At 41.9% G+C, this 23,361-nt stretch overlaps 1 protein-coding gene across 1 annotated transcript in view; it reads left to right on the plus strand.

Moving 5' to 3' along the window:
- The window catches only part of LOC145405241 (neuronal acetylcholine receptor subunit alpha-10-like), a 91,550-nt gene that overhangs the window by 17,767 nt on the left and 50,422 nt on the right, over positions 1-23,361 (plus strand). The window contains exon 2 of the mRNA XM_080276662.1: positions 11,137-11,291. Coding sequence (XP_080132788.1) covers positions 11,137-11,291 — 155 coding nt within the window. The remainder of the gene's footprint in view (positions 1-11,136; positions 11,292-23,361) is intronic.

Genomic DNA, 23,361 nt, shown 5'->3' on the forward strand with positions numbered 1-23,361 from the left:
TAGTGTCAGTGAACTGGCAGAAAATGGACTTGGAAAACTTGTGCCGTGAAATCGACGTGTATTTTATTAGGAATGCCAGAGCTGTGTTGAGTTGCAAAGGGAGAAGTTGGTAACAAAGTACAGTTGGTAGAGCTTCGTGGGATGTGGCGGCAGAAAGAGCAGTACAAGACAAGAGAAGGAAAAGGCTAGAGTGGATGCAAAAAAGGGGATTCAGATGGAAGAAGGAGGAAATACACTGACAGTAAGAAACACTTGAAAAGATAAGCAAAAAGAAAAAAGGAATGACGTAAATGATGGTCCAGTAACCTAAATAAATGTTAGCTATGCTGAGAAAAGAATAATGTTTTGGAAAGAGGTACATAAATGAGGATGGAAAAAAAAAAAAAGTTAAAATGAGTGTGGTTAGAGTGGAAGAATATCAGTGAACAGAAGGAAAGTAAGGAGCAGACAGAAAGGATATTTTGTAAGGCTAACTGATGGCATGACGAGTGCAGAACGGTAGTAAACATGATTGATTTAGGTGGAATGCAGAAAAGGGGTGTGATGCCGGAAAATGTGACAGACAGAAAGAAGAGTGTTGTGGAAAGACTGAAGTATCGGAAGGTATTAGGAATGGATGTAATATGTGCAGAAATAATAAAATGCAGTGGAGTGAGAGCAGTGATCTGTTTGAGCGATATATGCCAAGAAAAAATTGTGAGTGGAGCTTTACGGGTGAGGCGGACGGAAACTGTGAGCCCCTGTATAAAGTAAAGATAACTGAAGTGAGTGTAAAACTTGCAATGGAACAAGTCTGTGGAGAGTCTGGGTAAAGCATTTATAAAGTTAGTAATGGAGAAAGATAAGGAAGGTGTCACGAGGATTTGGTGAGTGATAAGTATGGCAGTTTCAGGAATGGTAGGAGATGTGAGGATCAGATATTATCAGTAGGGCAGATAGTTGAGATAGAAAGTGAGAAGAAATGCAAGATAATTATGGTATTTATTGATCTGAAAATGGCATATGACAGTAAACAAGGAGAAGGAATGGAATTTGTTACGTATGTATGATGTTTAAGGTAGGAAGGGGTGGTCAGATGGTTAAAAAAGTAGTCTTTTGTCTAAGATGACGGGAGTTCGATCTCAGAGTGGGACAGGATATAAGTTATCGATCTAAATATGGTGGGAAAAAAATTTACTAATCAACACATCATAGAAATTCCTACTCTAATGCATTCACACATGCCCTGAATCAGACAGCCCCAGAATTTATTTAAAAAGGGCGGAGGGTGTTAGTGCCAAAATAGTGACATGTTCGTGTTCAAGTGTGTAACACGTCGAACTGCTGGACCTTCAGGAGCAGAAGTCAATCAAGTCTGTGCTCAAAGTCGAAAACATACTCACGAGGTTTTATGATGACAATGAAGCTTGTGTGAGGAATGGAGATGGAGTGAGAGGGTCAGTAAAGGCTGTGTCAGTGTTGGATTGGTGCAGAAGTGTGTGATTTATCGGTAGTTGTTCAGTGCACATATATATACCTAAGGATGGAATCATTATATATATTCCTATCTACCCACTTACATATTTTGTCTGTCTATTAATTCATATTTCTAGCCATCTATCTTTCCGTCTCTCTCTCTCTCTCTCTCTCTCTCTCTCTCTCTTTCTCAAATCACTCCATCCCGTCATTCGCTCACTCACTCCTCTCACTTTCTCCTAATCACCTCGTTCCGTGCCTCCTCTACTTAATGTCTCACATGGCATAAAAACTGAGTACCCCATGATCAGATTACCCTCGAATTCCATTAATTTCTCTCTCTCTCTCTCTCTCTCTCTCTCTCTCTCTCTCTCTCTCTCTCTCACCCTCCCCTCTCTCTCTCTCTCTCTCTCTCTCTCTCTCTCTCTCATCCTCCTCTCTCTCTCTCTCTCTCTCTCTCTCTCTCTCTCTCTCTCTCTCTCTCTCTCTCTCTCTCTCTCTCTCTCTCATCATCCTCCCTCACTGCTTTACTTCAACACCTTTCGCGTTTTTAAGTCAAAGACATTTTTCTCTGGGTCGTCTTTTTGCTCTGAGATTCCTAGTCTGTCCTGTCTGTTCCTTATCTGTCTCTGTTTCTTTATTTCTGTCTTTGTGTCTGTCTGGCTATCTGTCTGTCTTTATAGTTCATTCGTTTCTTTGTATATCTGTTTTTGTACCTCTGTCTTCTTATTTACTTTTGTCTGTGTCTGTGTCTCTGCTTTTGTGTGTCTTTACTTCTGTCTGTCTATCTGCTTACCTCATTTGTTTGACTGTCTTTGTCTGTGCGATATCTCTGTCTGTTAGCCTCTGTCTGTCTTTCTCGGGTAGGATTAAGGAAAATAGTAATGGACGGAACCGTATATAATTTTAATTCACATATACTCGAACACAAGCTGATAAATCGACAGCCACTGCAATGGGGATTTATATGGGCAAAAGTGCAATAAATACAGCACTGACATGATCTGAGAGAGAGAGAGAGAGAGAGAGAGAGAGAGAGAGAGAGAGAGAGAGAGAGAGAGAGAGAGAGAGAGAGCACTTTTTCTATGTAATTTTGTCAAAACCTAAATTTGTTCAGTATTAAGATAACGACAATTCCAGTATGTGTGACAAAAAGATTTCTGCATCAGCCATCATATATTTATGTATATATAGTTATTTGTCTCCTTTGTATTTGTTCATTAAGTTTATTTGTGCTTTTCCATGTATGTGTGTATGCATGTGTCTACCTCTACCCAAGATTAACGCTGTCACATGCCTCTTACCTCTACCTCTCCCTATCTATCTCTCTCTCTCCATCTGTATCTGTCCACTTATCTATCAGTCTACCAGTTCGTCTATCTGTCTATCTCTCCATCCATCTATCCATCTATCTACCCATCCATCTTTACCCATTTCTTCCTTGTCACACACTTCCCACATCACCCCAGGAAGGACTGATCCTAGATAATAAATGAACTTCTGCCTACCTTTTGGAGGGTCCATCTCCTTCAATCTCCTCCTCCTCTTCCTCCTCCTCCTCCTCCTCTCTTAAGCTCCTCAGACTTCGCCTTCATACTCTTGCCTCCAAATAATCCTTGTCTTCTCGTCTGCCTCACACGAGAGCGGTTGCACGCAAGCACACACACACACACACACACACACACACACACACACACACACACACACACACACAAAGAGAGAGAGAGAGAGAGAGAGAGAGAGAGAGGGGTAACTCTGGGAAAGGGAAGAGATTTCTGAACCGAATTTCACTAAAATACATCTCACTAGCCTTCCACAAACCTCACTGACAAAATAAACCACCAGTTCTCATAGCATTATATTAGTCGTCATCGTTATTCAATATGGTAGGTGGGTATTAGTGCTGAAATGGTGACATGTGAAGTATGTGGTACGTAGGAGTGCTAGTCCTCAGAAAACCGACCTTCATATCTGCGCAAAGTAGGACACACACACAAAAAAGATTCTCTCTCTCTCTCTCTCTCTCTCTCTCTCTCTCACACACACACACACACACACACACACACACACACACACACACACACACACACACACACACACACACACACACACACACAATTTAATCAGCAGTAACCAGAGATATTTTCATTTCCGCCTTTTTATCTTCTTGTCTTCCCAATACTGTTATCACACAATCCTTCCCTTTTTTCTTATTCCCTCTTTCTTTTCATTCAGTCACAATAATTTTCTCTCATTTCTCTCACCCACTTTCTTTCTTCCTTGCTCTCTTTCACTTTTTTCCCTTACTCTTCTTTTCTACGTTTATCTAATTGCTTCTTTTTCCTCTAATTTGCCTTTCCCTTTCTTCACTTAAAATATTCTTATTTGTATGTGTGTGTGTCTGTTAATTTTTCACTTCATCTGTTTATATATCTGTCTATCTGTCTGTCTATCTTTCAATAGTTTTATTTATCTGTATCTGTCTTTCAATAATTCTGTCTGTGTATCAATCATTCTATCATTTCTCTCCATCTCTGTTTATATATCATTGTCTAAATACCTACATATCTACCTGTCAGTCTCTCTCTCTCTCTCTCTCTCTCTCTCTCTCTCTCTCTCTCTCTTATTCTGTCTATCTATCTATCTATCAATGAATCATACTTGACCAGTCTATTAGTTGCTCCATCGTTTCTTCCATCATCCCAACCGTTTATCTATCGTTTCTCTATATTTCTATCTGTCCGTCTGTCTGCCTGTCTGTCTGTCTGTCTCTCTGTCTTGCTAATCAAACATGTTCTCTCTCAGTTTTTTTATTTTTTTTAATAACCGAACGCAGGAAGGAAAAACAAATGGGTAAAAAAAAAATAATCCATACACCAGATTACTGGAGTCCTCTGTTCATAAAATATCTGTAACATTTAGACTTGAACAGTTGTGGGTTGAAATTTGGAGGAAAACAACTCTGGGGAAGCGAGTTCCAGAGATGCAATTCGGGGAATGAAAGAATTCTGATAGGCAGAAGTTCTGCAATATGGTTGAGTGACATTCCAGTCATGAGCGCTACCAGATGCCCGTGTAGCACGAGGGAAAGCATAGAGAGGTGGCACCATGGACGCAACTTCGTCTGAGCATTTGCCAAAAAAATATCTGTAAAATAATGCAAGGGAGGCAACATTCCTTCTTACTTGCAGGGGAGGTAGTTTATATGTAATGGCAGGGTTGTTAATGATTCTAACAGCTTTATTCTGAATTTTGTCTAGTTGTCTTAATGCAACCTCACCACAACCATTCCACAAGGGTGAGCAATATTCAAGCTGAGAGCGCACATGACTCATAAATTATAGCTAACTGCTCATCGGCGAAGAAGTTACGGACTCTGTACAATAATCCAAGTTTCTTTGAGGCGGTTTTAGCAAGTGATCTGACATGAGAGGTCCAGCTGAGGGCACTGTTAAGTGAGACACCAAGAATTTCAATACTTTTGGAGATGGGAATATTAGTAGCACTGAAGGTAATGTACGAATCTGGCAGTATCTGTCTATTAGTAAACTGTATATATTTAATTTTACTAGCATTAAAAGAGACAAGATTGTTTTGTCCCCATTCACTGATTGTAGATAGATCTTGATTTATGGAGATGGCTGTACTGAGTTGAGAGGTAGAGATATTAGACTTTGTAAATGGATGTCTGAGTGTGAATGAACTTTGTAGTGTTGAGTCATCTGCATATGAGTGAATGGAATTGTGAGTGACAGATAAGAGATCATTAATATGAACCAGAAATAGGGTTGGCGCCAGAACTGATCCCTGCGGCACGCCGGCGTTAATTGAGTGGAAATTCGAATATACATCATCTACTTTTACTCTTATTTTCCTGTCACTAAGATAAGAAGAAATCAAAGGAACAAAAGACGTTAGTTCATAGCAAGGGAGTTTGGACAGCAGGGAACGGTGCCATACTCTGTCGAAAGCTTTAGAGATATCAAGAGCTACTGCATGAGTTTCTCCAAAAAGATCACCTTCTACAAGTCTGTCTCCTGTCTGTTATATTATCTGTTTATCCATCTGTCTATCTATCCGTCTATCTGTCTATCTATCTATGTTTTTAGCCTAATGATCAATATGTCTTTCTATTCAGTATTTCTTTTTCTTATCTATCTGTCTTTCAGTGTTCCTGTTTGTCTCTGTCTTCGTCTTTCCTCTTTTAATATATATTTGTGTCATTCTGTCTTCTGAGTATATTTCCAGACTATTTATCAATTTATTTGTATAGCCCCAGTCTATATATCTATCTGTCTGTCTCCGTCTATTTATCTATCTATCCGTATCTGTCCGTCTCTCTACCTGTCTCTTTGTCTGTCTGCCAGTGTGTCTGTCTGTGTCTGTCTACCTCTTTATTTAATTACTGTATTTGTCTATGTATATATGTATTTTTGTATGTATGTATGATACGGGATCTGTCTATCTATCTATATCTTTCTGTCTATTTGTCTATCTTTCTATCTATCTGGCTGTATGACTTTATCTATCTACTTAAGAATTATAATAGAATCCTGGCAGCCTTTTGCTATTTTGCCTTAACTCCCATATCTTCTCTCTCTCTCTCTCTCTCTCTCTCTCTCTCTCGCTTTCATAAAATAGAAAAATAGTCAGATGAATCTATAGCAACTCTTACGCCTACACTATCGATACCCTATTCCAACAAAACAAAAAAAATAATTAACACAAGTCTGAGATAAATATGAAAAAAAAAAAAAATCTTAAAAAATGAGTGGATAATTCAAGGCTCCTCTGACTAAAATATCATCCACATATCACTTAAGGGAATCACTGAATTGGGTAAAGTGGCAAAGGGGTGACTCAACCAGAAACTATCGGCAAATTAACGTGGTGCTATTGCCTTCATTGACGTGTGATATTTGAAAAGCGTGTCATGGCAAATGCTTCCAGCCGTATGACGCGTTTAAGGGGACCTGTTACGGATTTAAAGGGATCTGTTGCGCTTTTAAAGGGCTATGATACGCATTTAAAGTGGTATGTTGCGCATTTCAAGGAATCTGTTACCCATTTAAAAGGATCTGTTACAGATTTAAAGGGATATGTTACACGTTTAAAGGGATCTGTTACACGTGTAAAGGGATCTCTTACGCATTTAAAGGGATCTGTTGGGCATTTAAAAAGATCTGTTACACATTTAAGATGTTACGCATTTAAAGGGATTTGTTACGAATTGAAGGGATTTGTTACGCATGTAAAGGGATCTGTTACGCATTTATTTGTTTGTGTGTCTTGCCACGAGAAACATATACTGATCCCCTTTTTCTTTCATGTCTCTTATAATTACTGTATCTGGGGATGGCGGTGGCAGACTCGGTAGAGAGGCTGTCTTCAGTACTAATGGACCCAGGCTCGAATCCCGGCTGGGGTAGGGAACAGTTTAAGGATTTTAATTTCATAAAAAGCAGATTTTTCTGATCTACCACATGACCCGCCCACATGTCATAAAAGTACCCCCGCTAATACCAGTACACCAATCCTGTATGAGACAGCCCTAGCATGTATTCAGTAAGGATGGTGGGTGTTAGCGCCGAAGTGAAGACATGTGGAGATGTAGGAGGACTGCTAGGCCCCGAGGAGGACTACTAGGACTTGGGAATAGTCCCTGAAGCCTTTGCCCAGAGTCGGACACGTGTGTATATATATATATATATATATATATATATATATTCTCTCGGGCATGGAAGCATACATTCCTTTCTCATATCCTTTGACTAACGCAAGAAAGCCTTGGTTTAATCACGCTTGTTCTAATGCTGTCCGCAACAAGGAGAGGGCCTACAAAAGGTACCGGAGCCAACCCACCCCTAAATCACATCATCTTTACGTTTCTGCCCGGAATCGTGCTAAGTCTGTTCTTCGCTCTACTAAAAATAATTTCATCCATACTAAATGCTGTCAACTCTCCAACTCGAATTCTTCCCGCTCCTTCTGGCACCTTGCCAAAAATCTTTCTAACAACTTTACCTCATCATCCTTCCCTCCTCTTTTCTACTCTGATGGTTCTGTAGCTATTTCTTCTACTGATAAAGCAGATCTCTTCGCACAGACTTTCTCCTCCAATTCCACCTTAGACGATTCCGGTGCTGTTCCTCCATCACTTCCCCCCTCTGACTTCCTCATGGCTGACATTAAAATTTCTTCAGGTGATGTATTTTCTGCCATTACTGGCCTCAGTACTAACAAGGCATATGGGCCTGATGGGGTCCCTCCCGTTGTTCTCAAAAACTGTGCTTCTGTGCTTACACCCTGCCTAGGCAAACTATTTCGCCTTTGTCTGTCAACTTGTACCTTTCCTTCTTGCTGGAAGTTTGCCCTCATTCAGCCAGTCCCAAAGAAGGGTGACCACTCCCAACCCTCCAACTATCGTCCAATTGCTTTAACGTCCTGTATTTCAAAAGTTTTCGAGTCAATTCTTAATAGAAAAATTTTAAGGCATCTTTCCTATCACAACCTTCTTTCCGATCGTCAGTATGGGTTCCGTCAGGGACGCTCCACTGGCGATCTTCTCACCTACCTTTCAGACTCCTGGTCATCCTCCTTTCGGGACTTTGGCGAAAGCTTTGCCATTGCACTTGACATATCAAAGGCTTTCGATCGAGTCTGGCATAAATCTTTAATTTCCAAACTGCCCTCCTACGGTTTCTATCCTTCTATCTGTGCCTTCATCGCTAGCTTCCTTTCTGGTCGTTCTATAGCTGCTGTCGTAGACGGTCATCGTTCTTCTCCTAGATCTATCAACAGTGGTGTTCCTCAGGGCTCTGTCCTATCACCAACTCTCTTCCTTTCATTCATCAATGATCTTCTAAGCTGTACATCTAACCCTATCCACTCATACGCTGATGACTCCACCCTTCACCTTTCCATTCGGTTCCCGCAACGCCCATCTCAACAGTTACTTCAAGAAACAAGGGATGAGGCTATGGCACACCTAATGTCTGACTTGGCTCATATCTCTGACTGGGGTAAAAATAATATGGTTGTCTTTAATGCATCTAAGACTCAGTTCTTACACCTATCAACCCGACAAAATCTTCCACAGGTATACCCACTAATGTTTAATAATATTCAGATTAATCCTGCATCATCCTTGAACATGCTTGGGGTTTCATTTACTCGGGACTTATCTTGGAAAGTTCATATTACATCTCTTGTAAAATCTGCTTCCAAGAGATTGGGTGTGCTAAGCCGACTCCGCTCTTTCTTTACCCCTGCACAATTGTTGACTCTATACAGGGGTTTTATCCGCCCCTGTGTGGAGTACAACTCTCATGTGTGGGGAGGCTCCCCACATACAGCTCTTCTCAATAGGGTGGAGTCAAAGGCTTTTCGTCTCATTAACTCTCCTCTTACTGACTCCCTTCAACCTCTGTCTCTTCGCCGCACTGTTGCATCTTTATCTCTTTTCTATCGCTACTTTAATGGTCACTGCTCCTCTGAACTGTCTGCTTGCATTCCTCCACCTCTACGACGGGCGCGTAGCACCCGTCTGGCAGCAAACTCTCATCCCTTTTCTGTCCAACTCTCTAATGCAAGAGTTAACCGTTACTCCCAGTCTTTCATTTATGCAACAGGTCAGCTCTGGAACTGTCTCCCTCTGTCTGTATTTCCTTCTGCCTATGATCTCCAGTCTTTCAAACGTAGTGTGTCCAGGCATCTCAAAATGATCGGATCTTGAATTTGGCTCTCTATTGTATTTTGTTTTTCTCTTGGAGGGAACTGTTACTGCGGGCTCATGGCCTTTGGTTCCTTCTTCCTCGCATAAAAAAAAAAAAAAAAAATATGATCAGATATTTCGGTTGTTATGTTCTTTGTTCTGCGTAGTAGTTGCGGGTAGAAATTTCCACCGTCCACTTAGCCTGTAATGTCCTCTTATGTGTCTTAGATATCGAAGTTGTTGTGTGTATTGTTGTTTTCTCTTTGCCCTGTATTACTGTTGTTATCATTATTTACCAACTCCGGCTGCGTTTTTTATTCGTACCATTGGTGTTCAAATAACAACGATAATGTAAAGTGAAATTTAAAAAGCCAAATCCATAAAAAGCTGTGTATATTAAACCGAGAACTGAATTACATTTTTTTTCTTTTATTTCCACCGAGTCAATTAAAAGTTTCAATGCTTATATCACATGCTTTGCTCTACATGAAAAAATAAATACATGGTAATTGGCATCCAGATAACTACCATTGTGTAAGTGACCTATCGCAAAATTAATATAGCTGGCCCTTCTCTATCTTTTCCTCATTTATTCATGCCTCTCTCTCTCTCTCTCTCTCTCTCTCTCTCTCCCCTTAGCTAGCCCCTATCTTTATCTTTCCTTTCTTGTTCCCTTCTACTTCACAGCTGCTTGACTGTCTTTCCTCCTCTCCTTGTCCTCTTTTCCTCTTCCTTATCTCTACAGTACTTTCTCTCCATTTTCCTCTCTTTCTAACGGCTCCTCTCTCTTCTTTCCTCCTGTCTTCCTTCTTCAAACATCCTCCTCTCTCTTCTTGACCTCCTTTCTTCCTCCTCTTAAAATCCTCCTTTCAATTCTTTCCTCCTTTCTTCCCACCTTCTAACATCTCTCTTTTCTTCCTTCCCTTTTTCCTCCTAACATTGTCCTCTCTCTTTCCTCCTTTCCTCCTAACACTGTCCACTCTCTTTCCTCCTTTCTTTCCTCCTAACATCGTCCTCTCTTTTTCCTCCTTTCCTTCCTGCTTCTAACATCCTTCCCTCTCTCTTCTTTCTTTCCGTTTTTCACCTAATATCATCCTCTTTCTTTTTTTTCTCCATTCTTCCCTCCCTCTAACATCCTCTCTTTCTTCTTTCCTCCTTTCATTCCTCCCTTTAACATCCTCTCTCTCTCTCTCTCTCTCTCTCTCTCTCTCTCTCCTTTCCTTCTTCCTTTCCTCCTAACATCTCTCTTCTCTACTTTTTTTTTCACCAAATATCCTCCTCGCTCTTCATTCCTCCTTTATTCCTCCTCCTAAAATCCTCCTTTCTCTTCTTTCCTTCTTTCTTCCCTATTTGTAACATCTCTCTCTTCTTCCTTCCTTTTTTCCTAACATCGTCCTCCCTCTTTCCTCCTTTCTTTCTTCCTAACATCGTCTTTTCTTTCCTCCTTTCCTTCCTCCTTTTAGCATCTTTCTCTCTGTCTTCTTTCTTTCCGTTTTTACACCTGACATCATCCTCTTGCACCTTTTTCTCCTTTCATTCCTCCCTCTAACATCCTCTCTTTCTTCTTTCCTCCCTTCATTCCTCCCTCTAACATCCTCTCTCTCTTTCTTCCTTTCATTCCTCCCTCTAACATCCTCTCTCTCTTTTTTCCTTCTGTTTTTCCACCTAACATCATTCTCTTTCTTTTTTTTCTCCTTTCAGTCCTCCCTCTAACATCCTCCTCTCTCTCTTCAATCCTCTTTTCTTTCCTCCTAGCTTCATCCTTTCTCTCTTCATTCCTCCTTTCTTCCCTCCCTCTTAACATCTCTCTCTCTCTCTCTCTCTCTCTCTCTCTCTCTCTCTCTCTCTCTTCTTTCCTCCTTTCATTCCTCCCTCTAACATCCTCTCTCGCTTTCCTCCTCTCCCTCCTCCTTCTAACACCCTCTCTCTCTTCTTCCCTCCCCTCTAACATCTTTCTCTCCCCTCAGGACGAGAAGAACCAAATCCTCACTACTAATTGCTGGCTGACGCAGGTGTGGACTGACGCGCACCTCACCTGGAACAGCTCAGATTTCGGCGGCATCCAGGTGATCAGGGTGCCGTTCCAGAGGGTGTGGAAGCCAGACATCATTCTCTATAACAAGTGAGTGGAGGAAGAGGAGGAGGAGGAGGAGGAAGGAAGAAGAGGAGGAGGAGAAGGAGGAGGAGGAGGAGGAGGAGGAGGCGGAGGAGGAAGAGGAGAAGGAAGGAAGAAGAGTGGGAGGAGGAGGATGAGCAGGAGGAGCAGCAGGAGGCTGAGGAGGAACGAGAGGGAAGGGAAAACAAAGGAAAAGTGAGTTAGGGGGAAGAGGAGGAGCAGGGGTAGAAGAGGAGGAGGAACAGGAGGAGGAGGAGTAGAAGGGGACGAGATGGAGGAGGAGGAGGAGGAGGAGGAGGAGGAGAGGAAACGGTGGAGGAGGAAGAGGGTAGGGGAAGGAAGCACAGGAGAGATCGGTAGTGGAAAAAAAGAAAGAAGAAAGAGAAAGGAAGAGGCGAGCAGAACAGGAGTACAAAGGGAGTCCAGATGAGTCCAAAGAAAAACAGTGTCCTTTCGAGGCTGTTTTTTATAGGGAAGATTTTCACTAACAAATTTATTCTCTGCGTTAAAGACAAGGATAGCCATGCAGGAAGAAACATTGTGTATGAGATGGAAAGAAATCGGCTGTAAAAGGGAGATAGGGGATAAGAAAGTGGATAGACAGAGGAGAAGGAGACAGAAAATGAGGAAAGGAATAGAAGAAGTGAGAGGAAGAAAGTGAGAGACAAGGGAGAGAAGAAGTAAGGAAGAAAGGAAAGAAGGGGGATAGGTAAGCAAGAGGAAATACATGGGAGAAGGAGAAAGAAAGGAGACGGAGGAAAGGAAAGGAAGAAGAAAGGGAAAGAAAGGAAGAGAAGAAGAAAGGGAGAGAGGAAGGAAGGAAGAAGAAGAGAATGTTAGAAAGATGATGTACATGGGAGAAGGAGAAAGAAAGAAGGAAGAAAGGAAAAGGATGAAAGAGAGAGGGGAGAGAGGAAACAGGAAAGAAAGGGAAGAAGGAGGGAAAAGAAGAGGAGGAGAAGAAAAGGAGAAGGAGGAAAGTAAAGGAAGAAGGAGAAAGAGAGGAAGAGAGAAAGGAGAGGGGAAGTGAAGAAGAGAGACACGAAGGAGGGAAGGGAAGAATGGAATATCTCATGCCTCGTGGACATCAAAGTCAACTGGGTGCCATTCTAAAGGGTGTGAAGCCTGGACATCATACTGGATGGCAAGTGAGTGGAGGGAAGAAGAGGAGGAGGAAAAGGAAGGGAGGAGGAAGGAGGGAAGAGGCTGGAAGAAGAGGTGGAAAGATAATGATGAAGAGAGGAGCGAGGCAGGAGGAGAGAGAGAGAAAAGGGGCGAGAGATTGAGAGTGATGAGAGAAGAAATGATGGAAGACATGTAAGAGGAGGGTCCACCTGGAGATACTGAGAGAAGATTGGAAGAATAAAGGCATGAAGAACGAAACGAAAGGAGAGGGGAACAAAGAAGAGCAAAGGGAAGGTAGGAGGAACGAAAGAAGGAGGAAGGAGGAGGGAAAAGAAGATAGGAGGGAGAGATGAGTACTTAGAGATGATGAGGGTGCCATTACAGTGGGTGTGGAAGCCAGCATCATCCTCTATAACAAGTGAATGGGGGAAACGGAGAGAAGAAGAGGAGAAGGTGGAAGGAAAGAGGTAGAAAGAAGAGGAGGAAGGAAGGAATGAGGTAGGAAGAAGAGGAGGAGGAAAGAAAGCGGTAGGAAGAAGAGGGAGGAGGAAGAAAAGAAGTAGGGAAGAAAGTAGAGGATCGAGGGAGGCAGGAAGAAGAGAGGGTAAAAGGAAGAGATAAGAAGATGAGAAGGAGGAGGAGGGGAAAAAAGAAAGGAAGAGGAGGAGGAGGAGGAGGAGGGAAAGACGTAGGCAAAAGAAGGAAAAAGAAAAAGGAAAGAGGTAGAAGACGAGGAGCAGGAAGGAAAGTGGCAGGAAGAAGAAGAGGGAGGAAAGAGGTAAGAAGAAGCGGAGCAGGAGGGAAAGAGGTAGGAAGAAGAGGAGCAGGAAGGAAAGAGAAAGGAAGAAGAGGGGGAAGATGTGGGGTATGAAAAAGAGGGCAAGGGGGAGGAGGGGGAGAAACGCAGGAAAGGATCAGAGAAGATGAGAGAAGTGATGGACGGCAGAGAAGAGGAAAGTATGAGTGGGAATACTGAGAGAAGACTTGAGAGGGAGAGAAGAATAAAGAGATAGAGGAAAGAAGAAGGAAGGGAGAGGAAGGCAGGAAAAAGGAGTAAAGGAATGATAGGAGAAAGGGAACGAGAGGAGGAGGGATGAAAGTGAGGAGGAGAGGGTAAAGTTTGGACATGTGAAAACTAGGCATGAGTGAAAGGAGAGAAGGAGAAGGGGAAGGGTGATTAGGAAGAGAATGAGGAAGGAACATGAGAGCTTAATTGTGGGAGGAGAGAGAGAGAGAGAGAGAGAGAGAAGCAAGCAGAAAGCTAATAGAGAAAGAAATGCTGTGGAAAAGAACCAAATGTGGCGGTAAAAGACTGGAGAAGAATGATAGAAGGCAAGAAAGGAGGTATGGAGGGAGGATGAGAAAGAGGAAGGGGGGGGAAGAGGAGAGAGGAAGAAAGGGAGACAGAATAGGAAGAGGAAGCAAGGCAAGAAAAGGAAGAAGGAGGAAAAGGGAAGTATGGACGCTCATGTTTCGCGAACATCCAAGTTATCGGGTGCCTTTCTCGAGAGTGTGGGAAGAGGAGGAGGAGGAGAAGGAAGAGTTCAGGAAGAGAAGAGGAAGAGGAGGAGAAGGAAGAGTTCAGGAAGAGAAGAGGAGGAGGAAGAGAAGAGGAGGAGGAAGAGAGGAGAAGGGGCAGGAGGAAGAGGAGGGAGGAAAAAGAGGAGGGAAATGGAGGAGAGAGGAAGATGAGGGCTGTAAAGAGGAGAGAGAAGACCGAATATAGAAGACCGAAAAGAAGGGCTGAAGGGAAGAATGAGAAGAAGGGAAAAAGAGGAGAAGAAGAAGGAGGGAAAAGACAAAATAGGAATGGAGGGAAATGAAACAAAAAGAGAGAGAGAGAGAGAGAGAGAGAGAGAGAGAGAGAGAGAGAGAGAGAGAGGAGGGGACAAGGGAAAAGTGAAGGAGACGACAGTGCCATTTCAGTGGATGTGGAAGCTAGACATGAAGCTAAATAACAAGTGAGGAGGAGAAGGAGGAGGAGGAGGAGGAGAAGGAGGAAAAGGAGGAGGAGGAGGAGGAGGAGGAGGAGGAGAAGGAGAAAGAAGAGGAGAAGAAGAAGAAGAAGAAGATAAAGAGAGAAGAAAAAGGAAGAGGCGGAGAAGGAGGAGGAAGATAGGAAAATTTTGAAAGAGGAGGAAAACAGAGGGAAAAAGAAGAGGAAGAAAACAGAAGAGAGGAGTGCAATAAAAAAGGAGAAAGGCGGTTAAGTGAATGTTGAAAGGGGACATTTTGGAGAAAATATGAGAGACCTCGACTGCCAACATGCCCAAGGGAATGCAAAATGGTCTCCACATAGCTGTAGTATATTAAATGCTTCTTTGTAACTTGCCATGATGATAAAGGAACATACAAAAATATGATCTCAAAATGTGCTTGTGTACATACTTCGAAATTTGATCCCACAAATCCCTTTAACATACGTAAAATACGAACAAAAGAAAAAGGTGCCTGGGACTGTTACCCTAAGGAACAGTTGTGCCAGATATGAAGTGAATTGGTGAAGAAGTAAATTAATGGTACGAAATTGAAAAATCGTTTGGAAGAAAGGAGAGAGAAACTGAGGAAATATATACAGTAGCTTTCCACTCGTTGATGCAGAGACCAAGTGAATGAGTGGGAGTGAAGGAGACAGGAGGAAGGGAATAATGCACGAGAGGAAGGAGGGAAGGAGGGAGACGGGAATAATAGACGATAAGAAGGGAGGATTAAGGAGGAGAAGAGGAGGGAAGGAGGAAGAAGGGATTGATATACGACAGGAGGGAAAATTAAGGAGAAGAGGAGGCAACAGAGGGAAGAAAAAAAGACTAAAAAGGGAGAATGGGGGAAGAGTGGAAGACGAAAGGACGAAAGAAAGAAGAGGAAAGGGAGGGCTGAAAAAAAATAGGAAGGAAGGACGAGGTGGAGGAAGAGAAGAGAGAAAGGTAAGACTGGAAGAGAAGAGGAAAGGGAAGAGGAAGAAGAGGAGTGGAGGTAAGCGAGAGGTGGAGAGAAAATAAGAAAAGAAAGAGGGGAGGGATGGGGAGAAGACAAGAAAGACAAATGACAGAAGAAAGGAAATCATACGTAATCTCTCTCTCTCTCTCTCTCTCTCTCTCTCTCTCTCTCTCTCTCTCTCTCTCTCTCTCTCTTCTTATATCTTATGTCCCTCTACTCTCCCTCTCTCCCACCCTCACTTTCCCCTCTCTTCTTCCAACCGCCCCCATTCTCTCTCCCATTTCTAACCCTTCCATCTCTGTCCTTTCTCTCCACCTTCCGTCCTATCCCTCACTCTTCCCCCTCTCTCCCCTCTCCCTCATCTCTCTCCCCTCTCCCTCATTCTTCTCCCCTCTCTCTCATTCCTCTCCTCTCCATCTCCTCTCCCTCACATCTCTCCCCTCCATTTTCTTTTTTCATCATTCCCCACCACAACTTCTGTTTTTCAGTTTCTTTGTAACGACTGGTAGATTGGGTGGGATAATCTACTGGATATTAGAGCCACATCAGCGCGATGGAGGGAGACAGATAGATAGATAGATAAATAGATAGATAGGTGGACAGATGGGTAGTATTACATTCCATCAAACATGCGTATGAATAAATACATACATACGTACATACATATAAACATCTATCTATCTATCTATCTATTGCCAGACGCCTTAATCCCGTTTGGGGTGGCCACAAACAAATCGCCTCCAAGTCGCCCTGTCCCCCGCCATTTCACTGCCCTGCTCCGAACTCAAACCCCCCTCTCTCATAAACCTCTCCACCCCATCCCTCCATCTCATCCTCGGCCTCCCCCTCCCTCTTCCCCCCTCCACCTCACTCACATACACTCTCTTCGTCAGTCTTTCACCCTCCATCCTCTCCACATGGCCAAACCACCTCAGTATGTTCCTCATAACGCTTCCTATCACATCCACATCAACACCACAACGCTCCTTTATATCTTCATTCGTCAGCCTGTCTCTCCACGTGACTCCACAGGCTCCTCTATAACTCATTTCCACTGCTCTCACTCTTGACTTGTGTCCTTCCAACAACATCCAACATACATATACATACATACATGCTTACATACACATGCTTACATATACGCATACACATACATCTACATTCAGAAATACATGTACTCGTATGCTTATGTTGATAGATAGATAGATATAGATAGATAGATACCTACATACAGGCACACAGACAATATGTATGTTGGTAGGTAAGTAGATACGCAGATAGACTGACGGAGAGAGAGAGAGAGAGAGAGAAAGAAAGAGAGAAAGAGAGAGAGAGACAGAGTGAGAGAGGTTGATCTTTATCGCCAAAAGTATACCTAAAGACAACATTACATTAGGTTTCCAAAAAATCGCCTGAGCCTGGACTGTAGCCGACATTATATGATAAGAATTATAGAGGATAGAGTTTAGAATAATATTAACAAAATCGAACATGAACACAATGAATATAAACACAGAACACAACAGAATTTAGTGATTTCGTTAAGTTAGCAGCATAAAGCCATAACTGAATTAATTTTACATATAGGAACATACATAGTGATCACATAAATATCGTACACTGAATGTTATCAATGTTAGGTTGCAATATCACAGCATTGTTGTTTTCAGGGCCTTATTCTCGTCGGTTAAGAAGTTCCCTAACACCTCTTCCTAAGCGATTTATTTTTCATATTACGCCTTGTCGTCCTCTTGTGTGTTACTTAAATCATTCTATTATCGCCATACTCTGCATACATAACGTACATAGAGATATTAGCCAGCCTTATCCAAAAATAAATCAATAAGGAATAGGTGTTAGGGAGCTTCCTTAATCGCCGAGAATACGCACTTTATAGTCACTGTTTTTTTTTTTTTTTTTTTTTCACTGAACTTTTAAAAGATAATATGGATGGAGGCTGAATTATGATGATGATGATGATGATGATGTTGATGATGATGATGATGATGATTATTATTGTTATTGTTATTATTATTATTATTATTATTATTATTATTATGGCGAGTGTAGAAGCATGTATGGACAAATTTGAGAGGAGCGAGAGAGTGCTTTTGATTGGAGACATGAATGGCAAAGTTGGGAATGTACGTGTGGATGGAGTGGTTGGTCAGTGGGGTGTGCCAGCTGAAGTAGATGGGAATGGTAGTGCTTTGGTGGACATCTGTGCTGGTAAGGGGTTGGCAATAGCCAACACCTACTTTCGGCATAAGATGATCCACAGGTATACATGGAGGGTTATGAGGAGGATGGATGGTGAACTTGTTGAACGAAAGGCAATGATAGACTACATGTGTGTGGATGAGCGAATGAGAAGACAAGTGTTGGATGCAAGAATGTGGAGAGGGTGGGGGAATGGAGTCTCGGACCATCATTTAGTGATGGCCAAGGTAAAGCTGCAAAGAAAGTTGTTGAAGAGACGAAGGGGAAGACAGGAGGAAACAGCTCCTGTGAGAAGAACGGAGGAGTTGCAAGATAGTGAGAAAATGGCAGAGTATAAGAGCATAGTGGAAGAAAGATTGGGAAGGTATGAGTTAGAGCAGATGGAAGGGGTGGAAGACGTATGTAAGATATTTACGGAAGAGATAGGCGCAGCGTGTGAGGTGGTTTGTGGAGTGAGGAGATGCAAGGGTGTGCAAGGGACAGCATGGTGGAATGATGAGGTGAAACGAGCTGTGGAACAAAAGAAGAAGGCATATAGTGAATGGCTAGCGAGTAGAGGTAGGGGAGAAGATGAGAGAGAGAGAAGAGAGAGGTATATGTGAGCAGGAGAAGGGAGGTGAAGAGACTGGTGAAGGAGAGTAAGAAGAAAGTGGATGAAGAATTTGGGAGGAATCTGAGTGTGAAATGGAGGGAAAGTAAGAAATTGTTTTGGAAGGAGGTAAAGAAAGTAAGGCAGTGTGAAAGGGGAAATAGTAAGGGAGTGAAAGATAGGAAGAATAGATTGTTGGTGGAGAAGAGAGAGAAATTGAGGAGATGGAAGGAGCACTTTGAGGATTTGTTGAATGTAGAGAGTGAGAGCAGTGAGAGTACAAGTGGCTGGGAGAAGAAGAGATGAGTGGAGGGAGGAAGAAATCAGTAGGGCGGAAGTAGTGGAAGCAATGAAGAAGATCAAGATGGGAAAGGCCCCAGGAATTGATGGAGTGTGTGGTGAAATGCTGAGGTATGGGGATGAGATTGTTGTGAAATGGATATGGAAGTTGTGTAGATTGGCTTGGGAAGAGGGAAGAGTTCCAGAGGACTGGACATCAGGTATAACTGTTCCTTTATACAAAGGAAAAGGGGAGAGAGAAGTATGTGGTAACCATAGGGGTATTTGCCTTCTCAGTGTGACTGGAAAAATATATGGTAGAATACTCATTGATAGGGTTAGGCATATGACAGAGGAGATAGTTGGAGGAGAACAAGGGGGATTTAGGAAAGGGAAAAGGGTGTGTAGATCAGATATTTGATCTAAGATGTTTAGTGGAGAAGTATCTAGAGACGGGAAAGAAAGTGTATGCTGCCTTCATGGACTTGGAGAAAGCTTATGACAGAATAGATAGGCAAGGTATGTGAAGGTATTAAGAATATATGGAGTGGAGGGGAAATCGTTGAGTGCTGTGAAGAGTATGTAAGGAGCTAGGGCTACGGTGCGAGTGGATGGTGAGCTGAGTGAGTTCTTTGATCTCAATGTGGGACTGTAACAGGGTTGTGTGATGTCTCCATGGCTGTTTATTATACATGGATGGGGTTGTAAAGGAGGCGCAAGGTAGGGCAGTGGATGTGGGGGTGGCTCTAATGAATGAGGGTGAGATTTGGAAGATTCCGGTGTTGCTGTTTGCTGATGATTCAGTATTGTTGAATGAAGATGAATGGGAGTTGCAAGGTTTGGTGAATGAATTTGGGACAGTGTGTAGGAGGAGGAATCTGAAAGTTAATATAAACAAGAGTAAAGTTTTGGTGTTTTTGAGGAATGAAGTCACAGAGTGTGCAGTGAGGTTGGATGGAGAGGATATGGAGAATGTGAGTGCATTCATGTACTTGGGTAATGTGATGAGTACGGATGGAACCTTGGGGGATGAAGTGCGTGAAAGGGTACAGCAGGGAAGAAAGGTTGTTGGTTCACTGAAAGCAGTGATGAGAAGTAGGGAGGTGAGTATGGAAGTTAAGAAGTCACTCCATGATAGTATTGTGATCCCTACTCTTATGTATGGAAGCGAGGCGTGGACCTTGCAAGAAGGGAACAAGTCAAGAGTGAGAGCAGTGGAAACAAGTTACTTGAGAGGAGCATGTGGAGTGACATGGAGGGACAGGTTGACGAATGAAGAAATGAAGGAACGTTGTGGGTGTGGATGTGGATGTGGTTGAGAAGATTAGGAGAAATACACTGAGGTGGTTTGGACATGTGGAGAGAATGGAGAATGAAAGACTGACTAAGAGGGTGTATGTAGGTGAGGTGGAGAGAGGGAGTGGGAGGGGTAGACCGAGGATGAGGTGGAGGGATGGAGTTGAGAGTACATGAGGGAGGGGAGAGTGAGTTGAGGGGAGGGTAGTCAAATGGTGGTGACAGAGCGACTTGGAGGCGTTTTGTCTGCGGCCACCCTGTGCGGGATTAGGGAGTCGGGCTATAGATAGATAGATTATTATTATTATTATTATTATTATTATTATTATTATTATTATATTATTATTATTATTATTATTATTATTTTGAGTTTCACAGTTTGGATCATCTATACATAACACGCCGCAATAAATAATGGTTCGTAGGCTGAAGGAGTGTTAGAGCAGTGTTTTAAATGTAAGAAGATCCGCAGCACCTCTTTATAAGCGATTTAATCTGCACATTACATAAAAAATATTGTTCTGCATGATTCTGATGCAGACTGTATCGATAAAGATATAACCAGCATGCAAAAGAATGAGAAGGTCTAATATGCGGAACTAATCGCTTAGGAAAAGGTGTTACGAAGCTTACGGTGTGACGTCCAGTAAGGAGGTTAATGTCTCATGCATACCTCGTGTATTGACTGGGCGACTAATTATGTAGAAATGGCTGAATGATGGAACTAGACTATTAATTTGTAGACAATGACTCTGGTCTGAAGGAACAGTAAGTAGATCAGGTAATTTTAGCAGATGGAATTTGGCCATGTGGAGAGGATGTAGGGTGAGAGACTGACGAAGAGAGTGTATGTGAGTGAGGCGGAAGGGGGGGAGGCCAAGGATGTGATGGAGGGATGGAGTGGAGAGGTATATGAGAGAGGGGGATGTGAGCTGGGAGCAGGACAGTGAAATGGCGAGGGACAGGGCGACATGGAGGCGATTTATTTGTGGCCACCCCTTACGGGATTAAGGCGTCTGACAATAGATAAATAGACAGAAAGCTCTCATAAGTGCCGCGGGGTCATTGCATAATCCGTAAATGGCGATAAGCTGTAATTTTTTCTGAGCTGTTTCAAAGGACCAGCTGGTTTTCTTTCACTCTGGATTACATAAGCACGCTATTTAAGGGTAAGCTATTCTGTTTTTACCCTCGCTCTGCTCAAATTTTCGTCCTTTTGGAGCTTAAATTACGTAGCTCTGGGACAGAAAGAGACAATGCTACTGCACTACATACTTTTCATGGCACTTCTTTGTGACTAGGATCATCATTTAGTGTCAGTCTATTCTTTCAGTTCAGCATTCAAGATGGGGAGATGGGAATTTTAAGTCAAGTTAGAGTAAAACGAATATAGTGATCAATACAGTTGTTTTATACTGCTGATCTTAAAGTCATGTACTACTGCGGACCCTAAACGATAAACAGCAAGACGGTGAGCAATGACTTCTGAAACTTTGTGTTGTTTTCTTCATGCCCCAACAGACTTTTCAGAATATTGTGTTACAGTTTCGTAATTCTTCGACCAAAAACTGGAGCAATATTCCTGACTGCAGCTGTGCCTTAAAAAGAATCCCAGAAACCTTGGATATTTTAACACATACATCATTGGTATTGGTTTTGCAAGTAAACTGCTGTCTAGATAAATTTTAAAAAGCTACTTACTAACTCGTCTTTTTTATTATTGTTATGTAGTTTGACGTTGATATTAGCCTTACGATATGAGCGATGCGATATCAGATGGTGTGGTTTTGTTGGATTTAAAATTAATTTATTTACCCAGATCCAGTTGGGTAAATGATTTGCCAGACAGACAGATAGACAGACAGAAACGATGAAGAAGGAGGAGATTAGAGGGAGCGAATTAGGGTTGTCAGTAATCCCGGCAGCTTTACTCAGTTCAGTTCGTGAGGGAAAATGTATTATATATATATATATATATATATATATATATATATATATATATATATATATATATATATATATATATACATATATATATATATATATATATATATATATATATATATATATATATATATATTATATATATATACACGGTACCTTTGCAACCAAATTGGAGGAGGTTACGTATTCACCTATGTTTGTCTGTCTGTCTCTCCACACGATATTTCCAAAAGTTCTCAATGAATTGCAATGAAAGTATGTGGAAGGGTGTGCTATGGGCCAAGGAAGAAATGATTAAATTTAGGGGTGGATCCGGATCCGGATGTGGATCCTATGTATCCAGCACAATATCTTCAAGAGTTCTCAATGAATTTCAATAAAATTTTGTCAGGAGTGGGCCATGGGTCAAAGAACAATTAATTAAATTTGGGGGCGGATGCGGATCCTATGTATTCCACTCAATATCTCCACGGATCCGGATCCGGATTCTTTTTAATGGCAACGGCATTGCTGGAGGTATGCGCTCTCTGTGTGCTTTTTAGTATATATATATATATATATATATATATATATATATATATATATATATATATATATATATATATATATATATATATATTGGAGAGAGAGACATTACACGAATGTGTACAATTGTTTTTAATGCTCCTGACCGGGAATCGGACCCGAGACTTCTTGATAAGAGTCGGGCACTGTTACCACTACACCACGGCGCGATAACGGATAAGCTACCTGAACTGTATGAGGAACAGGTAAATCGGTTTAGGGAGGATGTATTTCAATCTCAACACGTCAGGATTACTGCTGAGGCTCACGCAACACGGCAAGTGACACAACAGTTTTAATCTATCCCAGACACAACACGAGCGTCTTTATATGTTGGAGAGACATATTACACGCGCCTGACTTTTATCTAGAAGTCTCGGGTTCGATTCCCGGTCAGGAGTGTTTATATATCTATATATATATATATATATATATATATATATATATATATATATATATATATACACAGAGGAGAAGGAGGGGGAGAAGGGGCAGACTGAAATAATAAGACACGGTTCACGATACATTTAAGGAAATTGATTAATCAAAAATCCAGTTCGTCAAGGAGCAGAAGTTGAAGGCAAAACTTTTAATCACGCAGTAACCTCTCTCTCTCTCTCTCTCTCTCTCTCTCTCTCTCTCTCTCTCTCTCTCTCTCTCTCTCTCTCTCTCTCATCCTAATGTAAGTTTTTGTTGCCACTGCGTTCTATCTTCAGTATTTTATCTTCTCTCTCTCTCTCTCTCTCTCTCTCTCTCTGTATATATATATATATATATATATATATATATATATATATATATATATATATATATATATATATATAAAATCTTCCCTGTGTACTATTTCCCTCCATTCCTCTCCTTGCTTCCTTCTTTATTTCCTTCGCACTTTCCTTCCTGCCGCTTTTACTCCAGCCCTCTTTTCCGCTTCCTTTTTCTTCAACTCTCATTCATTCCTTATTATTTTTCTTCTTCTTCCTCTTTCGCGTTCCCCATCCTTTCCTCTTTGGGATTCCCTCTTTTCTTTTCCGTTCCTTTCCACATCCTTCCTTCCATCCTTCCTTCCTTCTTTCCTTCCCTCTTTCCGTCCTAATTTTCTTTACCCTTTCTCACTCTCACCCT

Source organism: Coenobita brevimanus, chromosome 66 (genome assembly GCF_032717465.1).
Source record: "Coenobita brevimanus isolate Jiangsu-jjx chromosome 66, ASM3271746v2, whole genome shotgun sequence".
In the NCBI taxonomy this organism is placed as follows: Eukaryota; Metazoa; Arthropoda; class Malacostraca; order Decapoda; family Coenobitidae; genus Coenobita; species Coenobita brevimanus.